The sequence below is a fragment of the Somniosus microcephalus genome, chromosome 2 (genome assembly GCF_052327205.1).
Source record: "Somniosus microcephalus isolate GS21.2 chromosome 2, FLI_Smic_1.0, whole genome shotgun sequence".
NCBI lineage: Eukaryota > Metazoa > Chordata > Chondrichthyes > Squaliformes > Somniosidae > Somniosus > Somniosus microcephalus.
Window position 1 is genome coordinate 8,126,644 of NC_140988.1, and position 24,420 is coordinate 8,151,063.

Below are 24,420 nucleotides of genomic sequence, written 5' to 3' on the forward strand. Positions count from 1 at the left end.
CCCACCCTCCGCAATCGAACACCACCCCACGAGTTCTCCGATCACCTTCCCAGGCCTCCTTCCCCCGCCCTCCCCACCTCAGACCTCCATCATCAACAATGATGATGAGGCCGGGCACGATCCTCTGGTGGCCAGCCCCGATCCTCTCTTCCCCCCGCTGCCGATTCCCGGCCAACCCCCCTCCCCCCGATCCCTGGCTGACCACCTCCACCCGCAACCACGCCCCCCCCCCAACACCAACCAACGATCCCCGGCTGTTAGCAACCTTGGTGTCATATTTGACCCTGACATGAACTTCCGACCGCATATCCGCAGCATCACTAAGACCGCCTATTTCCACCCCCGTAACATCGCCCGTCTCCGCCGCTGCCTCAGCTCATCCACTGCTGAAACTCTCATCCATGCCTTTGTTACCTCTAGACTCGACTATTCCAACGCACTGAGGTCATTCATAACTCGGCTGCCCGTGTCATAACTCGCACCAAGTCCCGTTCACCCATCGCCCCCTGTGCTCGCTGACCTACATTGGCTCCCGGTTAAGCAACGCCTCGATTTCAAAATTCTCATCCTTGTTTTCAAATCCTTCCATGGCCTCGCCCCCTCCCTATCTCTGTAACCTCCTCCAGCCCTACACCCCCCGAGATTTCTGCACTCCTCTAATTCTGCCCTCTTGAGCAACCCTGATTATAATCGCTCAACCATTGGTGTTAGATCCGTGTATCTTAATGTTGTGTCCTTCAATAATCAGACAACAGACTGCAGGGAACGATCAACGGGCGTTTACTGAATGAGGGTTACTCTAGAACTAACTGTACAGATCACTACTCAGGGTTTATATACAGGTGTGGTCACTGCCGGTAATACAGTATACAGGAGCTGTAAAAAGTAGTTCTCCCCTTAAAGGTACATACATTACAATTCCTCCCCTTTTAGATTAACAGTACCATAACACTCATTTAACAATTAAATATCAAACTAATTACAATTAACACTTTTAACATGCAACATCAGCTGAAAATAGTCTATTTATAAATTCAGTCTTTGGGGAGGCTTCCTGATCCTTTCTGGATAGCGCCTTTCCCGAGTGTCTTGCTCTTGGTGCGGAGGAGATTCTGGCCCCCTGTCGTCGGTTGGTTCATCAGCTTCCGATACTACTGTTTCTGGGGTAGATGCTACCTGTACGTCGGGTTCATCACCAGGTACGTACGGGCGAGGCATGGGGTTGACTTGTTCCTGTGACTCTAGGATCTGGTCAGCATGGCGTCTCACGATGCTCTCCCCAACGTCCACTGTGTACATTAGTGGCCCCTGCCGTGTGCATATCGTTCCTGGCTGCCATTTTTCTGTTCGGTAGTCGCGGGCCAAGACTGGTTGCCCTACATTGAAGCTCCTTGTTGGCTTCTCATGGATGTGCTGGAATTGCTTACTCGCAACATCTCTTCGTACGTTTGGTCTGAGCAAATCCAGGCGAGATCTTAACCTTCGGTTAAAGAACATCATGGCTGGGGCCTGGTTGGTGACTGCATGTGTCGTATTCCGGTAGGCGAACAGGAAATTGTCCACCTTGTGCTGCAGTGGAATGTTGTCATTGTACATAGCCTTTATTGCCTTCTTAAAGGTTTGTACGAACCTCTCAGCCAATCCATTTGTGGCTGGATGATACGGGGCGGATGTGTAATGCCTTACCCCATTCCTTTTCCTAAATCTTCGAAACTCTTCGGACACAAACTGTGGTCCGTTATCAGAGCAAATCTGCTCTGGCAAGCCATTCCTGGCAAAAATGGTCTGTAGGACTGCAATAGTTTTCACCGTGGTGGTGGAGGACATTTTGATCACCTCAGGCCATTTCGAGTGCGCATCCACGGTTATTAAAAACATTTGAGTCCATGAATGGACCAGCAAAATCAATATGCACCCGTTGCCATGGAGATGAGGGCCACTCCCATGGGTGTAGAGGGGCATGTGGTGGTGCATTTTGGACCTTCTGGCATCCTGAGCAGCTCTTTGTCAGGTCCTCGATTTGCTGATCGATCCCCGGCCACCACACATAAGCCCTAGCAAGGCTTTTCATTTTCACCCCTCCCAGATGACCTTCGTGAAGCTCATTGAGCACTCTCTCCCTTAACTTGGGTGGAATTACCACTCGGGATCCACACATCAAGGTCCCCTGGCATACTGACAGCTGTTCTCTTCTGGATGAGCTGGCCATCCCTTCACCGTCAAATCATATACCCGAGACAGTGTCGGGTCATTTCGGGTCTCCTTCTCTATACCAGTGTTAGTTACTGGCAAGCATTCAATTATAGTTGAATGAAATATTTTGACAGGATCCACTGCTGGTGCTTCCTCCGCAGTAGGCAGTGGCAGGCGTGATAGCCCATCAGCGTTTCCATGCTGTTTCGTGCCCTTATACTCGATTTCATATTGGTGCGCCCCTAGAAAAAGGGACCATCTTTGTAGCTGTTGCGCAGTCATCACCGGAACGCCTGTCTTTGGATTAAAAATGGAGACAAGAGGCTGGTGGTCAGTCAGCAAGGTGAACTTCTGCCCGTGCAAATAGTGATTGAACTTTTTCACTCCCCACACTAGGCTGAGGGCCTCCCTGTCAATCTGGGCATAGTTACGCTCGGCTGAGGTTAGTGATCGTGACGCAAAGGCTATTGGCCTCTCTGAGCCGTCCGAGAATTTGTGCGACAGCACCGCTCCAGTGCCGTAGGGTGACGCATCACATGCCAACCGAATTGGTAATGCCGGGTTGTAATGGGCCAATAACTCTTTCGATGTGATTAGTGTTTTGCTCTTCTGGAAAGCTCGTCTACATTCGTCACTCCACTTCCATGGCACCCCAGTTTGCAGTAGGGTGTTCAGTGGGTGTAGTATTGTAGACAAATTTGGCAAGAACTTATGGTAGTAGTTTACCAGCCCGAGGAATGACCTCAGTTGTGACACATTTTCCGGTGCTGGAGCCTTGACTACTGCCTCAAACTTCTCTGGGGACTTATGTAACCCCTCTTTATCGATAACGTGGCCACAATACGAGATCTGTTTTCTAAAAAACTCGCATTTGGGGCGGTTAGCTCGGAGCCCATATTCCTGCAATCTAGTGAGCACCTGCTCCAGGTTGGCAAGGTGATCACTGTCATTTTCGCCCGTGACCAGGATGTCGTCCAAATAACACTGGGTCCCTGGGATCCCTTGCAGGACTTGTTCCATTGCCCTCTGCCAAATAGCCGGAGCTGATGCTACCCCGAATACCAGCCGGTTGTATTGGTAGAGACCTTTATGGGTGTTGATTGTGAGGTAATTTTTTGATGCTTCTTATACCTCCATTTGCAGATACGCCTGGGCCAGATCAATCTTAGTGAAGCGTTTCCCTCCAGATAGCGAGGCAAAAATATCTTCAATCCGCGGAAGTGGATATTGTACGGTGTGAAGGACCGGGTTCACTGTTACCTTAAAGTCCCCACAGATGCGAACCTTTGTTGGTTCCCCAGGCGTGCTGCTCAACGACTTTTTCATCACAGGGACGATGGGTGTAGCCCACTCGCTCCAGTCTACCTTGGACAGTACACCTCAACGTTCCAGACTCTCCAGCTCTGCTTCGACGGCTGGGTGGATCGCAAAAATTTTGGGCTTGCGTTTTCTTCAATTTTAATCATTGCTATCATGCCTTTTAGTGTTCCGAGTCCTTGCTGGAACACTTCTTTCGCGTCAGTTAGGATCTTTGACAGTCGCCCAGGTGTGACGTCGTCATCCTTTTTGTCAGCCACAGTCAGTGCCTGTATGGAATGCCAATCTAGCTGTATCTTCCGGATCCATTCACGTCCTCGTAGTGGTGGTCCTCCATCTGGCAATACATATAGGTCCATTTTTGGTGTTTCCTTGCCGTTATATATAACGTTCACCCTTATTTTTCCTTTGGGGTAGACTTTTTGCCCCGTGTACATCTTCAAGACAATCTTTGTATCTCTCAAGGGTATATGTGAGAATAGCCGCTTGTAGTCCCTTCGGTTTATGACTGTTAGGGCTGATCCTGTGTCCAATTCCATTTTCACTTGGACTCCAGCTATCTTGAGCGTGACCCAGATAGTTTGGTGATCCTCCGTTTTGATCACATTATTTAGTTTCAGACAACCCAGCTCCTTGCTTCAGGAGTCTGTATCACTCTTCTGTTCGTCTGAACTACTCTCCGTCACCTTATGTACCTTCTTGCACTTCTCCTGTGGAGATTTCTTGCTGCTGGTTTTCTTTCCCGACCTGCAGACTCTTGCTATGTGTCCTACTTTTCCACACTGTCTGCACACTTTGTCCTTGAACCAGCAATCATTATGGTCGTGTGTTGTTCTGCTGCAGCGATAGCACTTCACTGTTCCATATGACATTTCATTTATGCCATATTCTTGCGGTCTCCGTTGTATCTCTGCAGCGCCCCGTGCTGCTGCTTCGTTTGATACTGCAATGCTGAAAGCTTTGTCCAGCGTAAGATCCTTTTCTGATAGAAGCCGTTTCTGGGTTCCTTCACTTTGAAGCCCACACACAAACTTGTCCCTTAAGGTATCTGCCAGTCCCGTTCCAAACTGGCATTGTTTCGATTACTTGCGCAGTTCCGTTAAATACTCAGCATTACTTTCATCTTTATGCTGGTTCCTTTTGTGAAACTTAAATCTTTCTGCTATCAGCAGTGGTGTGGGGTTTAAGTGGTCCTGTAGGATTGACACTATGTTTTCAAAATCCTTTTCTACTGGCTTCTCTGGGGTTACTAGGTTTCGTAGTAAGCCATATGTTTTTGCACCCATTGAATTCAACAATACCAGCACTTTCTTGTCATCTGACACTTCATTCGCCTTGCAGTATACTTCTATGCATTCGACATATGTCGTCCAATCTTCGACTTCATTGTCGAACGCTGTGATACTGCCACTCTTCGGCATTTTTGGGTGTTGTTAGACTGGCTTAAAATGGCGTCTCCCGCGCTTTCCTTTCTTCCCCGCTGCGGCTTAAAATGGCATCTCCTGCGCTGCTGCCAACGCCGCTCTCGGCGGTCCTCGTGGCAAATGGTGACGCCCTGTGTGTTTCGTGTGCTGCTCCTGTGCTGCTGCCAATGCTGCCCTCTGTGGTCCTCGTGGCAATGGCAGCGCCTCGCGTTTTCCTGCGCGCCTCTCTCCCCCGTTGACGCTGCTCGGCCCTTGAACACCGGCTGCGCTCTGCGCGTTTTCCTGCGCGCCTCTCTCCCCCGTTGATGCTGCTCGGCCCTTGAGCACCGGCTGCGCTCTGCTCTCTCTTGCCTCTCTCCCACGTTGACGCCACTCGGTCCTGAACACCGGCTTCGCCCTGTGCGCTCTGCTCTCTCTCTCTCCCCCATCGACGCTGCTCGGCCTTTTTCTGTGCCGCTCGGTCGGGCTCTAGCCCGTCGCTGTCCGGGAAGGGTCTATGCAGTACCTGTTGCCAGCCCGTTTCGCTGGACCACCGTGACTGGAAAGCCAAGCCTGGCTCTCAACAGCCTCCCCTGCGATGCTCAAATCTCCGCTGGATGACTGGGCGGTTGCCCATGGTCGACGCCCGTGCTTCTGGACTCGACCTTCTTCCACTGTTCTCCAGGAGCGAATCCCTGGGAGGTGATGCAGAGTTGCAGGTAGGTTTGAACTTGCTCGTCGCCACTGTTAGATCCGTGTATCTTAATGTTGTGTCCTTCAATAATTAGACAACAGACTGCAGGGAACGATTCAACAGGTGTTTACTGAATGAGGGTTACTCTAGAACTAACTGTACAGATCACTAGTCAGGGTTTATATACAGGTGTGGTCACTGCCGGTACTACAGTATACAGGAGCTGTAAAAAGTAGTTCTCCCCTTAAAGGTACATACATTACAATTGATGGCCGTGCCTTCAGCTGCTGAGGCCCTAAGCTCTGGAATTCCCTCCCTAAACCTCTCCACCTCTCTTTCCTCCTTTAATATGCTTCTTAAAACCTATCTCTTTGACTAAGCTTCTGGTCACCTGCCCTAATTTCTCCTCATGTGGCTCGGTGTCAAATTTATTGTCTTATAATAATACTGTGAAGCACCTTGGGATGTTTTACTGCGTTAAAGGCGCTGTATAAATACAAGTTGTTGTTGTCATTGTTGTTGTTGTGCCTCCCCCCCACCCCGCGACCCCTGCCGATGCTCTCTTCCCCCCTCCCGATCCCTGACCCCTGCCGATTGCCGATCCTGCTCCTGTGATCCCTCCCCCGGACCGGCCCCTCGCATCTGAGGTCTACCCGCTCGCAGCCAGCCAGCCAGCCTCTCAATACAGGCCCACAATACACCAGAGAACCGCTGATGATTGACCAGCCAGCCAGGCTCACTACTGGAAGACGGATCTGTCACTGGATGCGGGAATTCTCTCCACTTGGCTCTGGTGAGATGGATAAAGTGGTCCTCGAACAAACATTGGTTTTTGCCTCTTGCCTCTGAACACACCTGGGACAATGTCAACCTACAACAACACAACTATTCCACCGCTCGCCTGGCCGGCCTCCCACCTTCCTAAACTTGAGCTCATCCAAAACTCTGCTGGCCCGTGTCCTAACTCTCACCAAGTCCCGTTCATCCATCACCCCTGTTCTCGCTGACCTACATTGGCACCCAGTACGGCAATGCCTTAAAATTCTCATCCTTGTTTACAAATCCCTCTGTGGCCTCGCCCCCCCCCCCCACCGCCACCTCCGTATCTCTGTAACCTCCTCCAGCCCTACAACCCTCCGAGATCTCTGCTGCTCCTCGTGCGCATTCCCCGATTTTTGTCGCTTTGGGATGCCCCGAGGCCGTGAAAGGCACCGTATAAATGCAAGTCTTTTTATTAAAAAAAAATTTAAAAAAAAAAATTCTTGCCACCAAAGTTGCCTGTTACACCGGGACTACCCAGGTTATCAAACCCAATGCACGTCTTAATCACCGTACCACACAGAACGCACACTTCCTCTGAACAGCAGTTTGAGAGGATACGAGAAATGGGGTGAGAGGCGACTGCTACATTCCCCAAAGTTACATCTTAGGGTAGGGTCGGTGCCGATGGTAATTTCTAGGCTTTAGGAAAATATGAGTTGGTAGGGATTGACAGGGTAGATGCTGAGAGGTTGTTTCCCCTTGGCTGGAGAGTCTAGAACCAGGGGTCACAGTCTCAGGGTAAGGGGCCGGCCATTTAGGACTGAGATGAGGAGGAATTTCTTCATTCAGAGGGTGGTGAATCTTTGGAATTCTCTACCCCAGAGGGCTGTGGAGGCGGAGTCGTTGAGTATATTCAAGGCTGAGATCGATAGATTTTTGGACTCTCGGGGAATCAAGGAATATGGGGATCGGGCGGGAAAGTGGAGTTGAGGTAGAAGGTCAGCCATGATCTCATTGAACGGCAGAGCAGGCTCGATGGGTCGAATGGCTGACTCCTGCTCCTAATTCTTATGTTCTTATGAGTTAAAAAAAAATGAGGGAAAGCATGCTTTCAGAGCAACATGTAATGGTTTCTTTATCTTCCTTTGCAGGTAGTCTCAAGCTCTTCGTCCAGTGCCCCATCAATCCCTTCAGGGAACCAGTCCTATGGCTACGAGGAAACAGAAGAGGGAGCTCTCAGTCGGCACTTACCACCTTCCAGAGATGCGTCGCTCGGTCCCGCGTATTACAATCCACAATACGTAAGTAACAGCAACAAAACGTTTTTCATTCAGTTGAACCAACATTGTGAAGGGAATCAATTAAAAAGCCAGCGGATTTCCTGCGGAGTGGCCGACCGTGAGTTAGAGGCTGTGCTGTTTTAGAATATGGGTCTGTTGACCCCAACCGCAACCGTGTATCCAGTCCAGGAAAGAGGTACCGTTCCGCTTTACCACGTGATTTCTCTCTTCCCTTTCCACCCCCCTCCCCAGTTCAAAAGGGTCTCTCCCTCCCCTACCACCCCCTGAAGCAGAGTCTGTCTTTCTGCTCCTCTCAACCACGTTCCTTCCCCACTCCCTCCCCTTCGCCCTCATGAGGGGGGGGGTCTCTCTTCTTTTCCTTCATGTCCAAAAGCACTTCTGCCAATGCAGCGCTCCCCGCAATGCTACGCTGAAGTGGCAGGTTGGGGTTATGTGTGTTGCAATGGGACTCAAACCCACAACCGTCTGACTCGAGAGTCAAGCTGCTGAGCCAAGCTGACACTTTTACATCGGAAATGGATTCCTGGCTGGTGTCCACTCTGTTTGTTTGTGCAATAGAATCAGGTCTTGGTACATGGGAAGTCAGCTGGCTTGATCGGGATTGCAAATATGGTGGGGAAGGTTGTCCCTGGCATCTAGGGTTGCATGGTGCTGTTTGTGGTTATGGGAAGGTGGTGAAATTGCTGGAGTAAAGTCTACGGGTGAGTCTGTGAAATGTTCGATGTGTTGGTGCCAATTCCATATTTCGGGATATATTTAGTGGTTGTGAGTGAGGCACTTGACATGGTGGCTATAACTCTGCGTACAAGACCAGAAAGAAAGACTTGCATTTCCATAGCGCCTTTCACAACCACTGGACGTCTCAAAGCGCTTTACAGCCAATGAAGTACTTTTGAAGTGTAGTCACTGTTGTAATGTGGGAAACGCGGCAGTCAATTTGCGCACAGCAAGCTCCCACAAACAGCAATGTGATAATGAACAGATCATCTGTTTTTTTGTTATAGAAACATAGAAGATAGGAGCAGGAGTAGGCCATTCGGCCCTTCGAGCCTGCTCCGCCATTCAATGAGATCATGGCTGATCATCCAAATTCAGTACCCTGTCCCTGCCTTCTCCCCATATCCCTTGATCCCTTTAGCCTTAAGAAATATATCCAACTCTTTCTTGAATATATTTAATGAACTGGCCTCCACCGCCCTCTGTGGTAGAGAATTCCACATGTTGATTGAGGGATAAATATTGGCCCCAGGACACCGGGGAGAACTCCCCTGCTAGGGGACATAAGTATAAGATAGTCACTAATAAATCCCATAGGGAATTCAGGAGAAACTTCTTTACCCAGCGTGTGGTTAGAATGTGGAACTCGCTGCCACAGGGAGTGGTTGAGGAGAATAGCAGAGATGTATTTAAGGGGAAGCTAGATAAGTACATGAGGGAGAAAGGAATAGAAGGATATGTTGATAGGGTGAGATGAAGAGGGGCGGGAGGAGGCTGGTGTGGAGCATAAACACCGGCATGGACCAGCTGGGCCAAATGGCCTGTTTCTGTGCTGTAAAATACTTTGTAAAACTCAAGAGATTTGTTTTGCTGAATTGTGGGTGAGATAAACTTTTATTTGATGGAATATGATTGGGGAGCAAACGTAGATTGGGAGGGGGAAAGTTTAACGTGATAACAAAAGTAGATAGTAACTAATTAGAAAGCAAAACAAAAACCGAGATTTAAACACTTAGCCATTGAAGAATAAGAAAATTGACACACCAACATCAGGCACAAGGAGGGTCATTTTCAACTTAACCGTCTGGGCAATAAAACAGAGAGAGACTAGCCTTTCTCCAGCGCCTTTCACCACCTCAGGACGTCCCAAAGCGCTTTACAGCCAATGAAGTACTTTTTGAAGTGTAGTCACTGTTGTAATGTAGGAAAAGCAGCAGCCAATTTGCGCACAGCAAGCTCCCACAAACAGCAATGTGATAATGACCAGATAATCTGTTTTTAGTAATGTTGGTTGAGGGATAAATATTGGCCCCAGGACACCGGGGAGAACTCTCCTGCTCTTCTTCGAAATAGTGCCGTGGGATCTTTTACGGCCACTTGAGAGAGCAGACGAGGCCTGGGTTTAACGTCTCATCTGAAAGACGGCACCTCCGACAGTGTGGCGCTCCCTCAGCACTGCACTGGGAGCGTCAGCCTGGATTTTTGTGCTCAAGAGTCTGGAGTGGGACTTGAACACACAACCTTCTGACTCAGAGGTGAGAGTGCTGCCCACTGAGCCACAGCTGACACGGCTGGACCCCACAGGTCACCCGCCCTGAACAGAACCAGTATGAATTCATATAGTTGATTTCTGCTACATTTTCTTAAAAGAAGTGAAGTGAAATCACACCAAAGGCACAGATTCCTGACTGGGCCAGAGATCGCATCATATAGAAGGTCAGAGACTGTAGATAACACTGGGTCCGTGTGATCTCCTGGACTGGCTTCGATCGCCTGGGGGGTCAGAGAGGAATTTTCCAGGGTATTTTTTTCCTTTATTGGACCTGTTTTTTTTTTCTCTTTATGCCTCTCCCAGGAGATATTACATGTCTGTGGGGAGGTGGAATTGGGATGGGGTGGGGGGGAGGGGGGTGGCAGGGGTAGGATGTGTCTGGTCACTATGTTCCAGCCATCATGAGCTGTGGGGCAGGCTTGATGGACCAGCTGGTCTTTTCCAGCCCCTCAATTTCGTTCGTCCGTCCGTCAGTCTTCACAAAGTTATTTTTGTCCGCACTCTCTCACATCAACATTTACCCGAGTTACAGAGAGCTTAGGTGCAGGTTGGTAGAGCCAAGGCTTAAGTGTGTGCAAAGGGTATGGCTGGCGCGTAACCCAACCAGTAAAACCGCCACAACTGACAGACCGCTGTTTGCCCTGCCGGAGCACCCTATCCGCTGGGACCATTACCTTGCAGGCTCATGTGGAACCATGTGGGCAGAATCCCAGACCTCGCTGACCAGTCTACCCTTTCAATTCAATTCAATTCAAATCGCTTTATTGGCATGACAAGGTACATCTTATGTTGCCAAAGCATCGAAAAACATTCATGGTTGTACACAAAAATACAGATCTATCCATACAGTGTATAAACAGATATATCCCTGAGTGTATAAATATACATTCATATAGTTTGTATATACTCTTATATTTAGTGGTTGTCCCTCTGTTTATGGCAAGCTGTAACATAGTGTGCCGCTAAGGTTACACAATTTCTCTCTTCCCCTAGTAGGTATGGGAGTTTTTGGTCGTCATTCAAATTTCTGAATTCCGGGCATATTTTTGTGAATTTTGGGTAGAAATTCTCCCTTATGCCCTGATATTTTCTACAAGCTGTGAGGAAGTGCATCTCTGTCTCCACCCTGACTGCAGTGAGAGCATATCCTGTCCTCTCTTGGTAGCCGGGTCTGCCTGTGTCTACCTTTTTCGATCGCCAGGCTATGTTCACTAAGTCTGTACATTGTCAAGGTTTTTCTCAGTTTGCTACCCTTTACCATGCCAGCCTTGTGGGCCAATCATGTAGAGTGCCCTGGAGCACCGTGAACCTACCCTAGCCCCCCGAGATACTGGACTACTGAGCCTGTTACAGAGGGCTGATTTGGTTCAGAACTTGGACTGCCAGGCAAGCCATATTGGAGACTTTTCACCCACTCGGCCTTACTCCTCTCCAAGGAGAGGATAGTCACTAGATGATCATTGGAACTTTTATTGTCAAGAATTTCAAACAATATTGGTTTACTGGAGTCGTGCTCAGAATTTTTTTTCTCGACATCTTTCACTGGTGCCTGTTGATTCCCTGAAGAAAGGATACGGAACTGACAGTGAGTGTGTGAAATATTTTATACTTCTTTAACTTTCAGTACAGTGATAGAACGATAGAAGAAAAACACCACCTCACATTTGTGTGTAAACGTGTGGGAGACGGAAGCTGTAACTTTGAAAAGTGTTGGAGAGCTGTAGGTCCAATTGTTGTTAACTGGCAACAGAATATTCTGTAGAAAGATTTAGTTATCTGTCACTAACATATCTAACGGAGTGGTAATGTCACTGGGCTAGTATTCCAGAGGCCTGGACGAATGATCCATGAGACGTGAGTTCAAATCCCACCACGGCAGCTGGGGAATTTAAATTCAATTAATTAAATAAATCTGGAATAAAAAGCTAGTGTCAGTAATGGTGACCATGAAACTACCAGATTGTTGTAAAAACCCATCAAGTTCACTCATGTCCTTAGGAAGGGAAATCTGCCGTCCTTACCCGGCCTGGCCTATATGTGACTCCAGACCCACAGCAATGTGGTTGACTCTTAACTGCCCTCTGTGGTTCAAGAAAGCAGCTCACCACCACCTTCTCAAGGGCCATTAGGGATGGGCAATAAATGCTGGACATGCCAGTGACGCCCACATCCCATGAACGAATAAAAAAAACTTTCTTGTCTTTCAAGATAATTGGGCTGTTAATTGCTGTGCTTACAGCATTGATGTCATATATTCGATCAGTCTGATCTGGCTGTAAGAAAGAAAGCACTTGCATTTCTATAGCACCTTTCACGACCTCAGGACGTCCCAAAATGCTTTTGAAGTGTAGCCACTGTTGAAACGCGGCAGCCAATTTGCGCACAGCAAGATCTCACAAACAGCAATGTGATGATGACCAGATCATCTGTTTTTAGTGATGTTGGTTGAGGGATAAATATTGGCCAGGACACCTGGGAGAACTCTCCTGCTCTTCTTCGAAATAGTGTCCATGGGATCTTTTACGTTCCACACCTGAGAGGGCAGACAGGGCCTCGGTTTAACGTCTCATCTGAAAGATGGCACCTCCGACAGCGCAGCGCTCCCTCAGCACTGCGCTGGGAGCGCCAGCCTGGATTTTTGTGCTCAAGTCTCTGGAGTGGGACTTGAACCCACAGACAGAATTCAGGTCACAGGTTTCGGTTTACGGAATTCGGTCACATAAAAAGCTAGTATCAGTAATGGTGATCATGAAACTATCGGATTGTCGTAAAAACCCATCTGCTTCACTAATGTCCTTTAGGAAAGGAAATCTGCCGTCCTTACCCGGTCTGGCCTATATGTGACTCCAGACCCACAGCACAGTGGTTGACTTTTAACTGCCCTCTGAAATGGCCCAGCAAGCCACTCAGTTGTAACTAAACGCTACGAAACAAAATAATAAATATGAAGCTGGACGGACCACCCGGCATCGACCTCGGCATTAGTTACGGACATGGCAACGGCACACCCAGCCCAGTCAACCCTGCAAAGTCCTCCTCACCAACATCTGGGGACTTGTGCCAAAATTGGGAGAGCTGTCCCACAGACTAGTCAAGTAACAACAGAAAACGCTGGAAAAACTCAGCAGGCCAGGGCAGCATCCATGGAGAGAGAAACAGAGTCAACGTTTCAGGCCGAGAACCTTTCGGATTTCCAGCATCCGCAGTGTAATGATCAATAACATGTCATTCTATAGTGGACACTAGGTGGAGCCGTAGAGCTGTATATAGCTGTATGTATAAGACTACACTACCCAGCTGTATGTATATTAAGACTACATTACCCATGAGGCACTAGGCTACCCACAAGGCAGCAGTCAAGATGGATGCCTCTACAGATACTGTACCTAGTCCGCATGTGCTCAATAAAAGTGTCTAGCAAAAGCTAGCTGTGTTCATAATAAGAATGTCTATTTATTAATGAACATAAGACGCAGTATTTTGCTATCGTATTAGTCAAGCAACAGCCTGATCGCGGCTGCAGTGTGCACCATCTACAAGATGCACTGCAGCAATGCAAAGGCTCCTTTGGCAGCACCTCCCAAACTCGCAACCTCTTCCACCTAGAAGGACAAGGGCAGCAGGCGCATGGGAACACCACCAACTCCAAGTTCCCCTCCAAGTCACACACCATCCTGACTTGGAAATATATCGGCCAATCCTTCATCGTCGCTGGGTCAAAATCCTGGAACTCCCTCCCTAACAGCACTGTGGGAGCACCTTCACCACACGGACTGCAGTGGTTCAAGAAGGTGGCTCACCACCACCTTCTCGAGGGCAATTAGGGATGGGCAATAAATGCTGGCCTTGCCAGTGACGCCCACATCCCATGAACGAATAAAAAAAAAAGGAAGGGAGCTGCTTATGGGGGACGGCAACACGAGAAAAAGGGGGGACATTGGAAAAAGCCAGAAACGTTACAGCGCGCACGGCATCTGAAAAAAAGAGAACTTTTTGTTTTGCCTGTGGAACCGCCCTGTCAGAACATATTTTGAAAATTGAAGGAAAAGGTTAAAGACGGTTCGGTCTTAAAATGCCCCGGAGTGACATTACAGTCTGAAGAACTCGATTTAAAAAGGATTTTATTTTATTTGGTTCATCTGAGATAATAGGTTAAACTGCAATGAACAGGATTAGGCCGTGCATCATGGATTCTGGCAATGCTAGGCTGCCCCTAAGAGGATGAAGTTGCTCTCGTGAGTAATGTATACTGTAATGCCGTTTTGAAAAGTGGGAACTTGGCCACTGTGGCTGCACAGCTGGAAGAACTTGGAATCAGTCACTGGAGATAAAGGTCAGGTGGACGTAAAAGATCCCACGGCACTATTTCGAAGAAGAGCAGGGGAGTTCTGCCCAGTGTCCTGGCCAATATTTATCCCTCAATCAAAGCCACTTTAAAAAAAAAAAAAAAAAATTGCCTGGTCATTATCACATTGCTGTTTGTGGGAGCTTGCTGTGCGCAAATTGGCTGCCGCGTTTCCTACATTACAACAGTTCTTCATTGGCTGTTTTAGTGATGTTGGTTGAATTATAAATATTGGCCCAGGACACCAGGGATAACTCCACTGCTCTTCTTCGAAATAGTGCCATGGGATCTTTTACGTCCACCCGAGAGAGCAGACGGGGCCTCAGTTTAACGTCTCATCTGGAAGACGGCACCTCTGACAGTGCAGCTCTCCCTCAGTACTGCCCCTCTGACAGTGCGGCGCTCCCTCAGTACTGCCCCTCTGACAGTGTGGCGCTCCCTCAGTACTGCCCCTCCGACAGTGCAGTGCTCCATCAGTGCTGCCTCTCCGACAGTGCGGCACTCCCTCAGTACTGCCCCTCCGACAGTGCGGCGCTCCCTCAGTACTGCCCCTCCGACAGTGCGGCGCTCCCTCAGTACTGCCCCTCCGACAGTGCGCCGCTCCCTCAGTACTGACCCTCCGACAGTGCGGCGCTCCCTCAGTACTGACCCTCCGACAGTGCGGCGCTCCCTCAGTACTGACCCTCCGACAGTGCGGCGCTCCCTCAGTACTGACCCTCCGACAGTGCGGCGCTCCCTCAGTACTGACCCTCCGACAGTGCGGCGCTCCCTCAGTACTGACCTTCCGACAGTGCGGCGCTCCCTCAGTACTGACCCTCCGACAGTGCGGCGCTCCCTCAGTACTGACCCTCCGACAGTGCGGCGCTCCCTCAGTACTGCCCCTCCGACAGTGCGACGCTCCCTCAGTACTGCCCCTCCGATGGTGCAGCGCTCCCTCCGTACTGCACTGGGAGTGTCGGCCTGGATTTTCGCACTCAGGTCTCTGGAGTGGGGACTTGTATCCATGGCCTGCTGACTCCAAGGCGAGAGAGAGAGAGAGCTGCCCACTGAGCCACGGCTGACACTGTACTTGAACATCACGTGTCAAAGCCGCCCGGCACAGATTGGAGAGATCGCACAAAGTGTAGCGGGCTCGGTCTTTGAGGCTCTTCACACGGAATCTTACCATCCTAAACTACTCAGCACCAACGTTTCTAAACCACACCCTGGGCTCGGACTCGGAAAGAAAGTTTTCATAGGATCATAGAAACTACAACACAGGAGGAGGCCATTCGGCCCACGATGTCTGTGCCGGTTCTGGCGCTCACTCTCCTGTACCCCCATTCCCCTCCAGATCCTTTCTTATTCCCTCTTTTCAAATACTTACCACATTTGCTTTTAAATGATGTTCTAGTCTCTTCTGGTGAAGCATCCCATGGTATAATAGCCCTCAGTTCAAGAATCTTCCTTCTCCCTTCCCCCTTGGTAGGATCCCTCAGTCTTAGTCCGCACTCGCCCCCCACCCCCCCCCCCAGCAGAAACGAACTTTTCACTGGTTACCCACAAGTGAAGTCCCTGGGTTTCACTCGTCCCCTTTAGTGGCTGCTTCTCGCCGGACGCACCAGCGGAATTCATGTTTTTAACAGTAAGTTGTTAAATACCTTGAGGGCGAAATGCCTCCTACGTATGGAAGGAAGGAGTTAGATATATTTCTTAAGGCTAAGGGGATCAAGGCATATGGGGAGAAGGCAGGAACAGGGTACTGAATTTGGATGATCAGCCATGATCTCACTGAATGGGGGAGCAGGCTCGAGGGACCGAATGGCCTAATCCTGCTCTTCTATGTTTGTATGAAGTCAGGTTGAGGACAGTCTCCGCCTTGTCCGCTGTTGCGCATCCTCCGGCCTCAGTTGAATAGCCTGCTTTCACAGCTCACACATGAATAAAGGCCACTTGGGTGAGATATTGGGGAGGGACTGGTGCTTGTGGGACTCTATCCCAGCAAAGAGAAGAGGGGAGAGAATAAAATTGGGTGACAAGAATGGTGCATTACAGATACACTGCAGTAGATGGCAGCAGAGATATTTAGAGCAAATTTGTCTGGCGCGCTGTGTGCTGAATGATGGCAATATAGGATTTAGATTAGGTATAAACTATCTTCGGTTTTCTGGAAATCAGATTAAAGCAACAGTAACTCTCATTGATTGTCGACTGTAGGCAGTCGGAATCCAAATGTTACAGTAGGGCAGCATGGTGGCATAATGGTTAGCACTGTTGCCTCACAGCGCCAGGGACCCGGGTTCGAATCCGGCCTCGGGTGACTGTGTGGAGTTTGCACATTCTTCCTGTGTTTGCGTGGGTTTCCTCCGGGTGCTCCGGTTTCCTCCCACAGTCCAAAGATGTGCGGGTTAGGTTGATTGGCTATGATAAATTGACCCTTAGTGTTAGGGGGATTAAATACATGGGGTTACGGGGATAGGGTGGGATATGTGTTGGTGTAGGGGTTACGGGGATCGGGTGGGATATGTGTCGGTGCAGGCTCGATGGGCCGAAATGGCCTCTATCTGCACTGTGGGGTTTCTGTGATTCTGTGAGTACTGTGTACACCGGAGTCCTCATTAATTCTGAGTGTTTCTCAGCACAAGTTTGACCCATTAAGAGAACTTGCATTTCTATAGTGCCCTTCACGACTTTAGGACGTACCAGAGCGCTTTACAGCCAATGAAGTACTTTTTTGAAATGTAGTCACTGTTGTAATGTGGGAAACGTGGCAGCCAATTTGCGCACAGCAAGCTCCCACAAACAGTAACGTGATCATAACCAGACAATCCTTTTTATTTTGAAGTGATGTTGATTGATGGATAAATATTGGCCCCAGGACACCGGGGAGAACGCTCCCCCTGCTCTTTTACGTCCACCCGAGAGGGCAGACGGTGGCCTCGGTTTAACGTCTCACCCGAAAGGACGGCACCTCCGACAGTGCAGCACGTCTCTGGAGTGGGACTGTGAACCGAGAACCCAGAACCTGCTGCCTCAGAGGCGAGAGTGCTGCCCATTGAGCCACGGCTGGCATTCCTTCTTCCTCAAAGCCAGAACGAGGAATGACATTGTAGGGCGTCTCATGGGTTTACACTCCGGGAACGCGCGTCTTAAATTCAGACAGGCATGGCATGAATTTTCTCTCCAGATGCCTACAGTTCTGATATGCGAGCCCTTGACAGCAGTAGCTGTGCCCTTGAATACGCAGAATCGATTTTACATTAGCAGAAAGGAAAATCAAAGCAAGGTGTGTAACGGGCGGCTCATTCTCAACCGCCCCCTTTCCGCTCCCCCGTCGCCCGAAAGTTAAAGTCTGTCCCAGCCTATCCTACGCGTTCACCAACACCCGCGGGTGCAACGTGAAATTTATTCCATTCGCCTCAACTATTCCCTGCGGTAGCCAGGTTCCACATTTTTTAAAATTTGTCCATGGGATGTGGGTGTTGCTGGCAAGGCCCAGCAATTATTGCCTGACATGAATCAGTCATTCATGAAAGAAAGACTTATGAAATAATACTGAGCGGCCTACGGGTGGCGCTGTCCAGGGAGAGTATAAATACTCGGGCACGGGCCCAGCTTGCGCAGGACATTCTTAACAGGAATTAGTGAAGGACACAACTAGACCTCCATGTTGTAAAACGGTTGATTAAAGCTTTGTTTAATGCTTAGACCAAGTGCCTAGTAGTTTTCTTATTGCCCATCTTAATTTATTGCCCGCCCTAATTACTCTTGAGAAGGCGGTGGTGAGATACCTTCTTGAACCACAGAGGGCAGTTAAGCGTCAACCACATTGCTTGTGAGTCTGGAGTCACATATAGGCCAGACCGGGTAAGGACATCAGATTTCCGTCCCTAAAGGACATTAGTGAACCAGATGGGTTTTTACGTCAATCCAGTAGTTTCATGGTCACCATTACTGACACTCGCTTTTTTATTCCAGATTTATTTAATTAACTGAATTTAAATTCCCCAGCTGCCGTGGTGGATCATTAGTCCGGGCCTCTGGAATACTAGTCTGGTAACATGACCACTATGCTACCGTACCCGGTGATTCACCACTCTCTGGGTAAAGAAGTTTCTCCTGAATTGCTTATTGGATTTCACAGAATCATAGAATCCTAGAACAGTGCAGCAACGAAGGAGGCCATTCGGCCCATCGAGTCTGCGCCGGCTCTTTCGAAGAGCAATCCAGTTAGTCCCACTCCCCCGCCCGTTCCCCCTATCCCTGCAATTTATTCTCCTTCAAGTCTTTATCCAATTTATTAGTGACTATCCTATATTTATGATTCCTAGTTTTGGATTTCCCACAAGTGGAAACATCTCCTTTACCTCTAACCCCATCAAACCCCTTCTTAATGTTAAAGACCTCTGTCAGGTCGGCTCTCGGCAATGTGCCCTGTAAACGTTGCCTCTCAGTCTTCTCTTTTCTAGGAAAAAAAAAGGAGTCCCTCGCCTGTTCAATCTTGACTGGTCGTTGTACCCTCTCACTTCCGGTATCATCCTTGTAAATCTTTTTTGCACTTGTTCCAGTGCCTCTATATCCTTTTCGCAATGTGGAGAGCAGAACTTTGCACAGTACTCCCAGTGCGGTCTAACTTGTACAAGATGGCAGCAGTACTTAAATGGACAGCATTGACCAGCTGCCCTTTGTATTTCAGCGCCTTAATAAATACTCTACCGGAATCAGAGAAGGTTTTCTCTGCAAGCAAGTGTAGCACAGGAACAGGAGGAGGCCATTTAGCCCCTCCAGCCTGTTCCGCCGTTCAATGAGATCATGGCTGATCTGTGACCTAACTCCATCTACCCGCCTTTGCCCCATATCCCTTAATACCATTAGTTAACAAAAATCTATCAATCTCAGAATTAAAATTAACAATTGCCACATAATAGGCTTGCCAGCAAAGTTGAAGCCCATGGAATAAAAGGGACAGTGGCAGCATGGATACGGAATTGGCCAAGTGATAGGAAACAGAGTAGTGGTGAACGGTTGTTTATTGGACTGGAGGAAGGTACACAGTGGTGTTCCCCAGGGTTCGGTACTAGGACCACTGCTTTTCTTGATATATATTAATGACTTGGACTGGGGGTATGTATGCACAAATCGTTGAAGGTAGCAGGGCAGGTTGAGAAAGTGGTTAAAAAAGCATACGGGATCCTGGGCTTAATAAATATCGACATAGGCCTGGATTTTGTGAATGAAGACTAGCTGGAGGCGGGACTGCTGCTTGTCAAGTCTCAGTCCCATCTCCATCATGTTCTGGCCAACCAGCAGGATTTTCCCCTGATTGACCTTGTTAAGCCTGCCCTGCGGGCTCAGCAGGCCAATTAGGGGGAAGTCACTGACAGAGCACGTCAACGTCTGATGTGCCATCTGTCAAGACTTCTTGAAAGAAGAAATGTTAGCGTTTGACAGCTCTGTGAAACACTGACATTCTGTGTAGTTTGATGAGTCCTTGTGTTCAGGACTCATCAAACCTTTCAACTTTGTAGAAAGCAGATAACTGTTGGTTCGGAGGATCCAACAGCCAGTCTGTGAAATCTACAACGAAGATGTCGCGACTCCGGAACCAGCACGGCTGAAGGCTGTAGGCAGAAACAAAGGTAAGTGAATGTTTTATAACACGGTGTGGAGATGCCGGAGTTGGACGTGGGTGGACAAATGTAAGAAGTCACACAACACCAGGTTATAGTCCAACAGTCCACTTCACCTGACGAAGGAGCAGCGCTCCGAAAGCTTGTGATTTCAAATAAAGCTGTTGGACTATAACCTGGTGTTGTGTGACTTCTTACAGTTTTATAACACTTAACACTCGCCTCACATACTTACCACTCCACACTTGCACCCATCACTCACCTCTACATCTCACTTTCAGGCCCCGCCGACCCCCGCAGACCTCCTACTCGACTCCTCCACCCCGGTGGGGGTTCTCCGAGGTCAGGAAGCCTTCACTTGAAAAGGTAAAATGGGACTAATCCTTTTTTAACAGGCAGTTAAAAGGATTTAATCCCTTTCCCGCCTCGAGGAGACAGGACCCAGGGGCAGCACGGCTTCCCGCCTCCTGGCAAAAGGCAGGATGGGGCGGGTTTGCCAGCCGCCCCCACTTTCTGCAATTTTACCGGCAGTCCCGCCTCCATACCTGCCTCCTTGGGGCTGACAAAATCCAGCCCATGGAGTACAAAAGCAAAGAAGTTATGATGAACCTTTATAAAACACTGGAGTATTGTATCCAAATCTGGGCACCACACTTTAGGAAGGATGTGAAGGGCTTAGAGAGGGTGCAGAAAAGATTAACGAGAGTTATTCCAGGAATGAGGGACTTCAGTTATGTGGATAGACTGGAGAAGCTGGAGTTGTTTTCCTTGGAGCAGAGAAGGTTGAGAGGAGATTTGATAGAGGTGTTCAAAATCATGAGGGGTCTAGACAGAGTAGACAGAGAGAAACTGTTCCCATTGGCAGAAGGGTCAAGAACCAGAGGACACAGATTTAAGGTGATTGCCAAAAGAACCAAAGGCGACATGAGGAAAAACTTATTTATGCAGAGAGTGGTTAGGATCTGGAATGCACTGCCTGAAAGGGTGGTGGAGGCAGACTCAATCGTGGCTTTCAAAAGGGAGTTGGATAAGTACCCAAAGGAAAAGAATTTGCAGGGCTACGGGGAAAGAGCGGTGGAGTGGCACTAGCTGAAGTGCTCTTGCCGAAAGCCAACACGATTCGACGGGCCGAATGGCCACTTTCTGTGCTTGTAACCATTCTATGATTCTATGAACAATTGATCTAGCATCAATTGCCATTTGCGGAAGAGAGTTCCAAACTTCTATCACCCTTTGTGTGTAGAAGTGTTTCCTAATTTCACTCCTGAAAGGTCTGGCTCTAATTTTTAGACTATGCCCCCTAGTCTTAAACTCCCCAACCAGCTGAAATAGTTTCTCTCTATTTACCCTGTCAATTCCCCTTAATATCTTGAAAACGTCAATCAAATCACCCCTTAACCTTCTAAATTCCAGCGAAAACAACCCTAGTTTGTGAAATCTCTCTCATAATTTAATCCCTGCAGTCCGGGTATCATTCTGGTAAACCTACGCTGCACTCCCTCCAAGGCCAATATATCCTTCCTAAGGTGTGGTGCCCAGAACCGCTCACAGTGCTCCAGGTGTGGTCTAACCAGGGCTTTGTATCGCTGCAGCATAACTTCTACCCCCTTGTATTCTAGTCCTCTAGATATAAAGGCCAGCATCCCATTAACCTTTTTGATTATTTTCTGTACCTGTTCGCGACATTTTTAGCGAAGTGTTGAACCAAACAGGTTCACACATTTGCTTACACCCAAGCTGGTAATTTGGTCATGTTGGGAACTTGGGAGGTTAGGAAAAAGAGCATTGCACTATCCAGAGAGTGTGGCACTCACTGCCACTGGGTGCAGTTGAGGGGAATAATGTAGATGCATTCAACAACAACAACCTGTATTTATATAGCGCCTTTGATGTAGTAAAACATCCCAAGGTGCTTCATAGGAGTATTATAAGACATTAAATCTGACACCGAGCCACATAAGGAGAAATTAGGGCAGATGACCAAAAGCTTGGCCAAAGAGGTAGGTTTTAAGGAGCGTCTTAAAGGAGGAAAGAGAGGCGGAGAGGTTTAGGCAGGGAATTCCAGAGCTTGGGGCCCAGGCAACAGTTGGCACGGCCACCAAAGGTAGAGCAATTATAATCAGGGATGCTCAAGAGGGCAGAATTAGAGGAGCACAGATATCTCGGGGGGAAAGCTGGATAAACGGATGAGGGAGAAAGCAATAGGAGGTTATGTTGACAGGGTGAGATTAAGAGGGGGGTGAGGTGGAGGCTGGTGTGGAACATAAACACCGGCACGGACCACTTGGACCGAGTGGCCTGTTTCTGGGCTGTAATAGAATTTCATCGAATTTACAGCACAGAAACAGGCCATTCGGCCCAACTGGCCCGTGCCAGTGTTTATGCTCCACACCAGCCTCCTCCCCACCTTACTGCAAATCACATTCAATTGTAAGTGAAACCAGGGAATTTAATTTGACTGAATCAAACAGAACGGCAAATTAAACACCCCCCGAAGAATTGCCTGCAATATATGAATTAAATTTTAATAGATAATAATACTCTGTGACAACAGTAATGTATTGAAGTGAGAGAGATTGATTTTGGATCATTTTAAACTGGACCCAGTAGACAATCGCAGTCCATTCTCCATCTGTAGTGCCTTTTTGCACTTGTCTTTACGGTGACAGGAATCTGGTTCGAATCCAGGAATGTTGTGTTTGCGATTTACTCCTAATTAAATGAACGGTACTTTGTGATTTTCTTTAATATAATGAAAGTGTATGGTTATTATTGCTTTGTGGCGGAGCCACCAAAGGACTCAGAGCGGTTGTACATAATTCCTTTAACAGCAATGTAGTTACTGCCTGTGTCTGTACCTTTAATTACACTGTTTAACTGTACTATGTCTAGTTACCTTTACAGTGCGGTTTCAACGCGATGACGTCTTGCCGTTAGTCACGTGATTCCCCAACGGCGGGAAGAACGTGATGATGTCATGACGTCAGCTTTCAGACCAGAGGATCAGTCCTCGTGGAGCCTTCAATGGGAGCAGACCTGTATTCGATGTATTCCAGCAGTTTCCAGTTTAAACCTGTTCTGTTCCATTAAAGTTCGTTATTTTGATTGCCTGAGTCAAACTCAGTCTTTTCGTTAGGAACCTCCGTTCCTACATTGGTGACCCCGACTTTCGTGAACAGTTTTCGTGGAACATCTCCAGCATGGACACGAACGGCGTGACTCTGAAACTGCCACAGTTCTGGGAGCAACAACCAGACGCCTGGTTTATCCAGGCTGAAGCCCAGTTCGCCACCAGGAACATCGTCGCGGATCAGACCAGTTATTACTACGTGGTTTCCGCCTTCGACAGCGCAACTGCCTCACGGATCATCAGCCTCCTCGGTAGTCCTCCTACTGACAGCAAGTATGATATGATAAAGGCGCAGTTGCTACAGGTCTTCGGGCTCTCGAAGTCAGAGCGCGCTCGCTGGCTCATCACGATGCCTGGCCTCGAGGACTCCAAACCGTCTGAGCTCATGAGCCAAATGCTCACGCTCTTGGGTGCCGAACCGGAATGCTTCCTCTTCTGGGAGCTTTTCCTCTACCAAATGCCGGAGCAGGTACAGGCTGCCCTAGCCAGATCCGACATTACAGACTGCGCCGAGCTTGCTGCCGAAGCCGATAAGATATTCACTGTAACCTAGCAGTGCTGCGCGGCCACGAGGCGCCCATCCCCCACAGACGCGGTTCCAGCTCCTCCTGCAGCGGGCTGCTGCTCCTACCACGCCCGTTTTGGCGCGAAAGCGCGATGCTGCCGTTCCCCCTGCAGTTTTTCGCCCCCAAAAAAAACAAAGCTCCTGCAGCGTTCCTGGCAAAGGAGGACCGTGTCTAACGGGCGCTCCGTGGTTGCGATGGCCGTCGGATCTACGGGGAAACGTCTTTATATCACCGATTCCCTATCGGGTCGACGTTTCCTTTGTGACACCGGGGCGCAGTGTAGCATCCTACCTGCGTCAAAGCTCGATATGCAGGCTGGGAACCACGGTTTTTCCCTCGTAGCGGCTAATGGCGCAGCAATTCGAACTTTCTGAAAGCGGCGGGTCCAAGTCTGTTTCGGCGGTCAGCGCTTCTGTTGGGAATTAGTCACGGCCACAGTCTCACAGGCCATCCTAGGGGCGGATTTTCTGTGTGCCAACAGCCTCCTCGTCGATGTCCGGCACCGCCGGTTGATCAACGCGGCCACCTTCCACTCGATTCCGTGCTACCACGGTACCACCGTGGCACGCTCTATTGCCTGCGTTTTCCCTCCTCCGGACGACTTCACTCGGCTCCTCGGAGAGTTTCCGGAGCTGACAAGGCCCACTTTCTCCTCGGCCACGAAGCATGGTGTTGAACATCATATCACCACTACTGGCTCCCCGGTTTATGCGCGGGCTAGAAGGCTCGAACCCGGCAAGCTCGCGGCTGCGAAAGTGGAGTTCGACACGATGGAGCAGCTCGGGATCATTCAACGATCCAATAGTCCCTGGTCTTCGCCTCTCCACATTG

At 49.0% G+C, this 24,420-nt stretch overlaps 1 protein-coding gene across 3 annotated transcripts in view; it reads left to right on the top strand.

Moving 5' to 3' along the window:
• Window positions 1–24,420, top strand: part of stpg2 (sperm-tail PG-rich repeat containing 2) — a 587,893-nt gene that overhangs the window by 21,313 nt on the left and 542,160 nt on the right. For all 3 annotated transcript variants that reach the window (XR_015080793.1, XM_086006436.1, XM_086006423.1), the window contains exon 4: window positions 7,521–7,670. Coding sequence is in view for 2 of the 3 variants with exons in the window: in XM_086006436.1 (XP_085862562.1) it covers window positions 7,521–7,670 (150 nt within the window). In the remaining variant the exon portion in view is untranslated. The remainder of the gene's footprint in view (window positions 1–7,520; window positions 7,671–24,420) is intronic.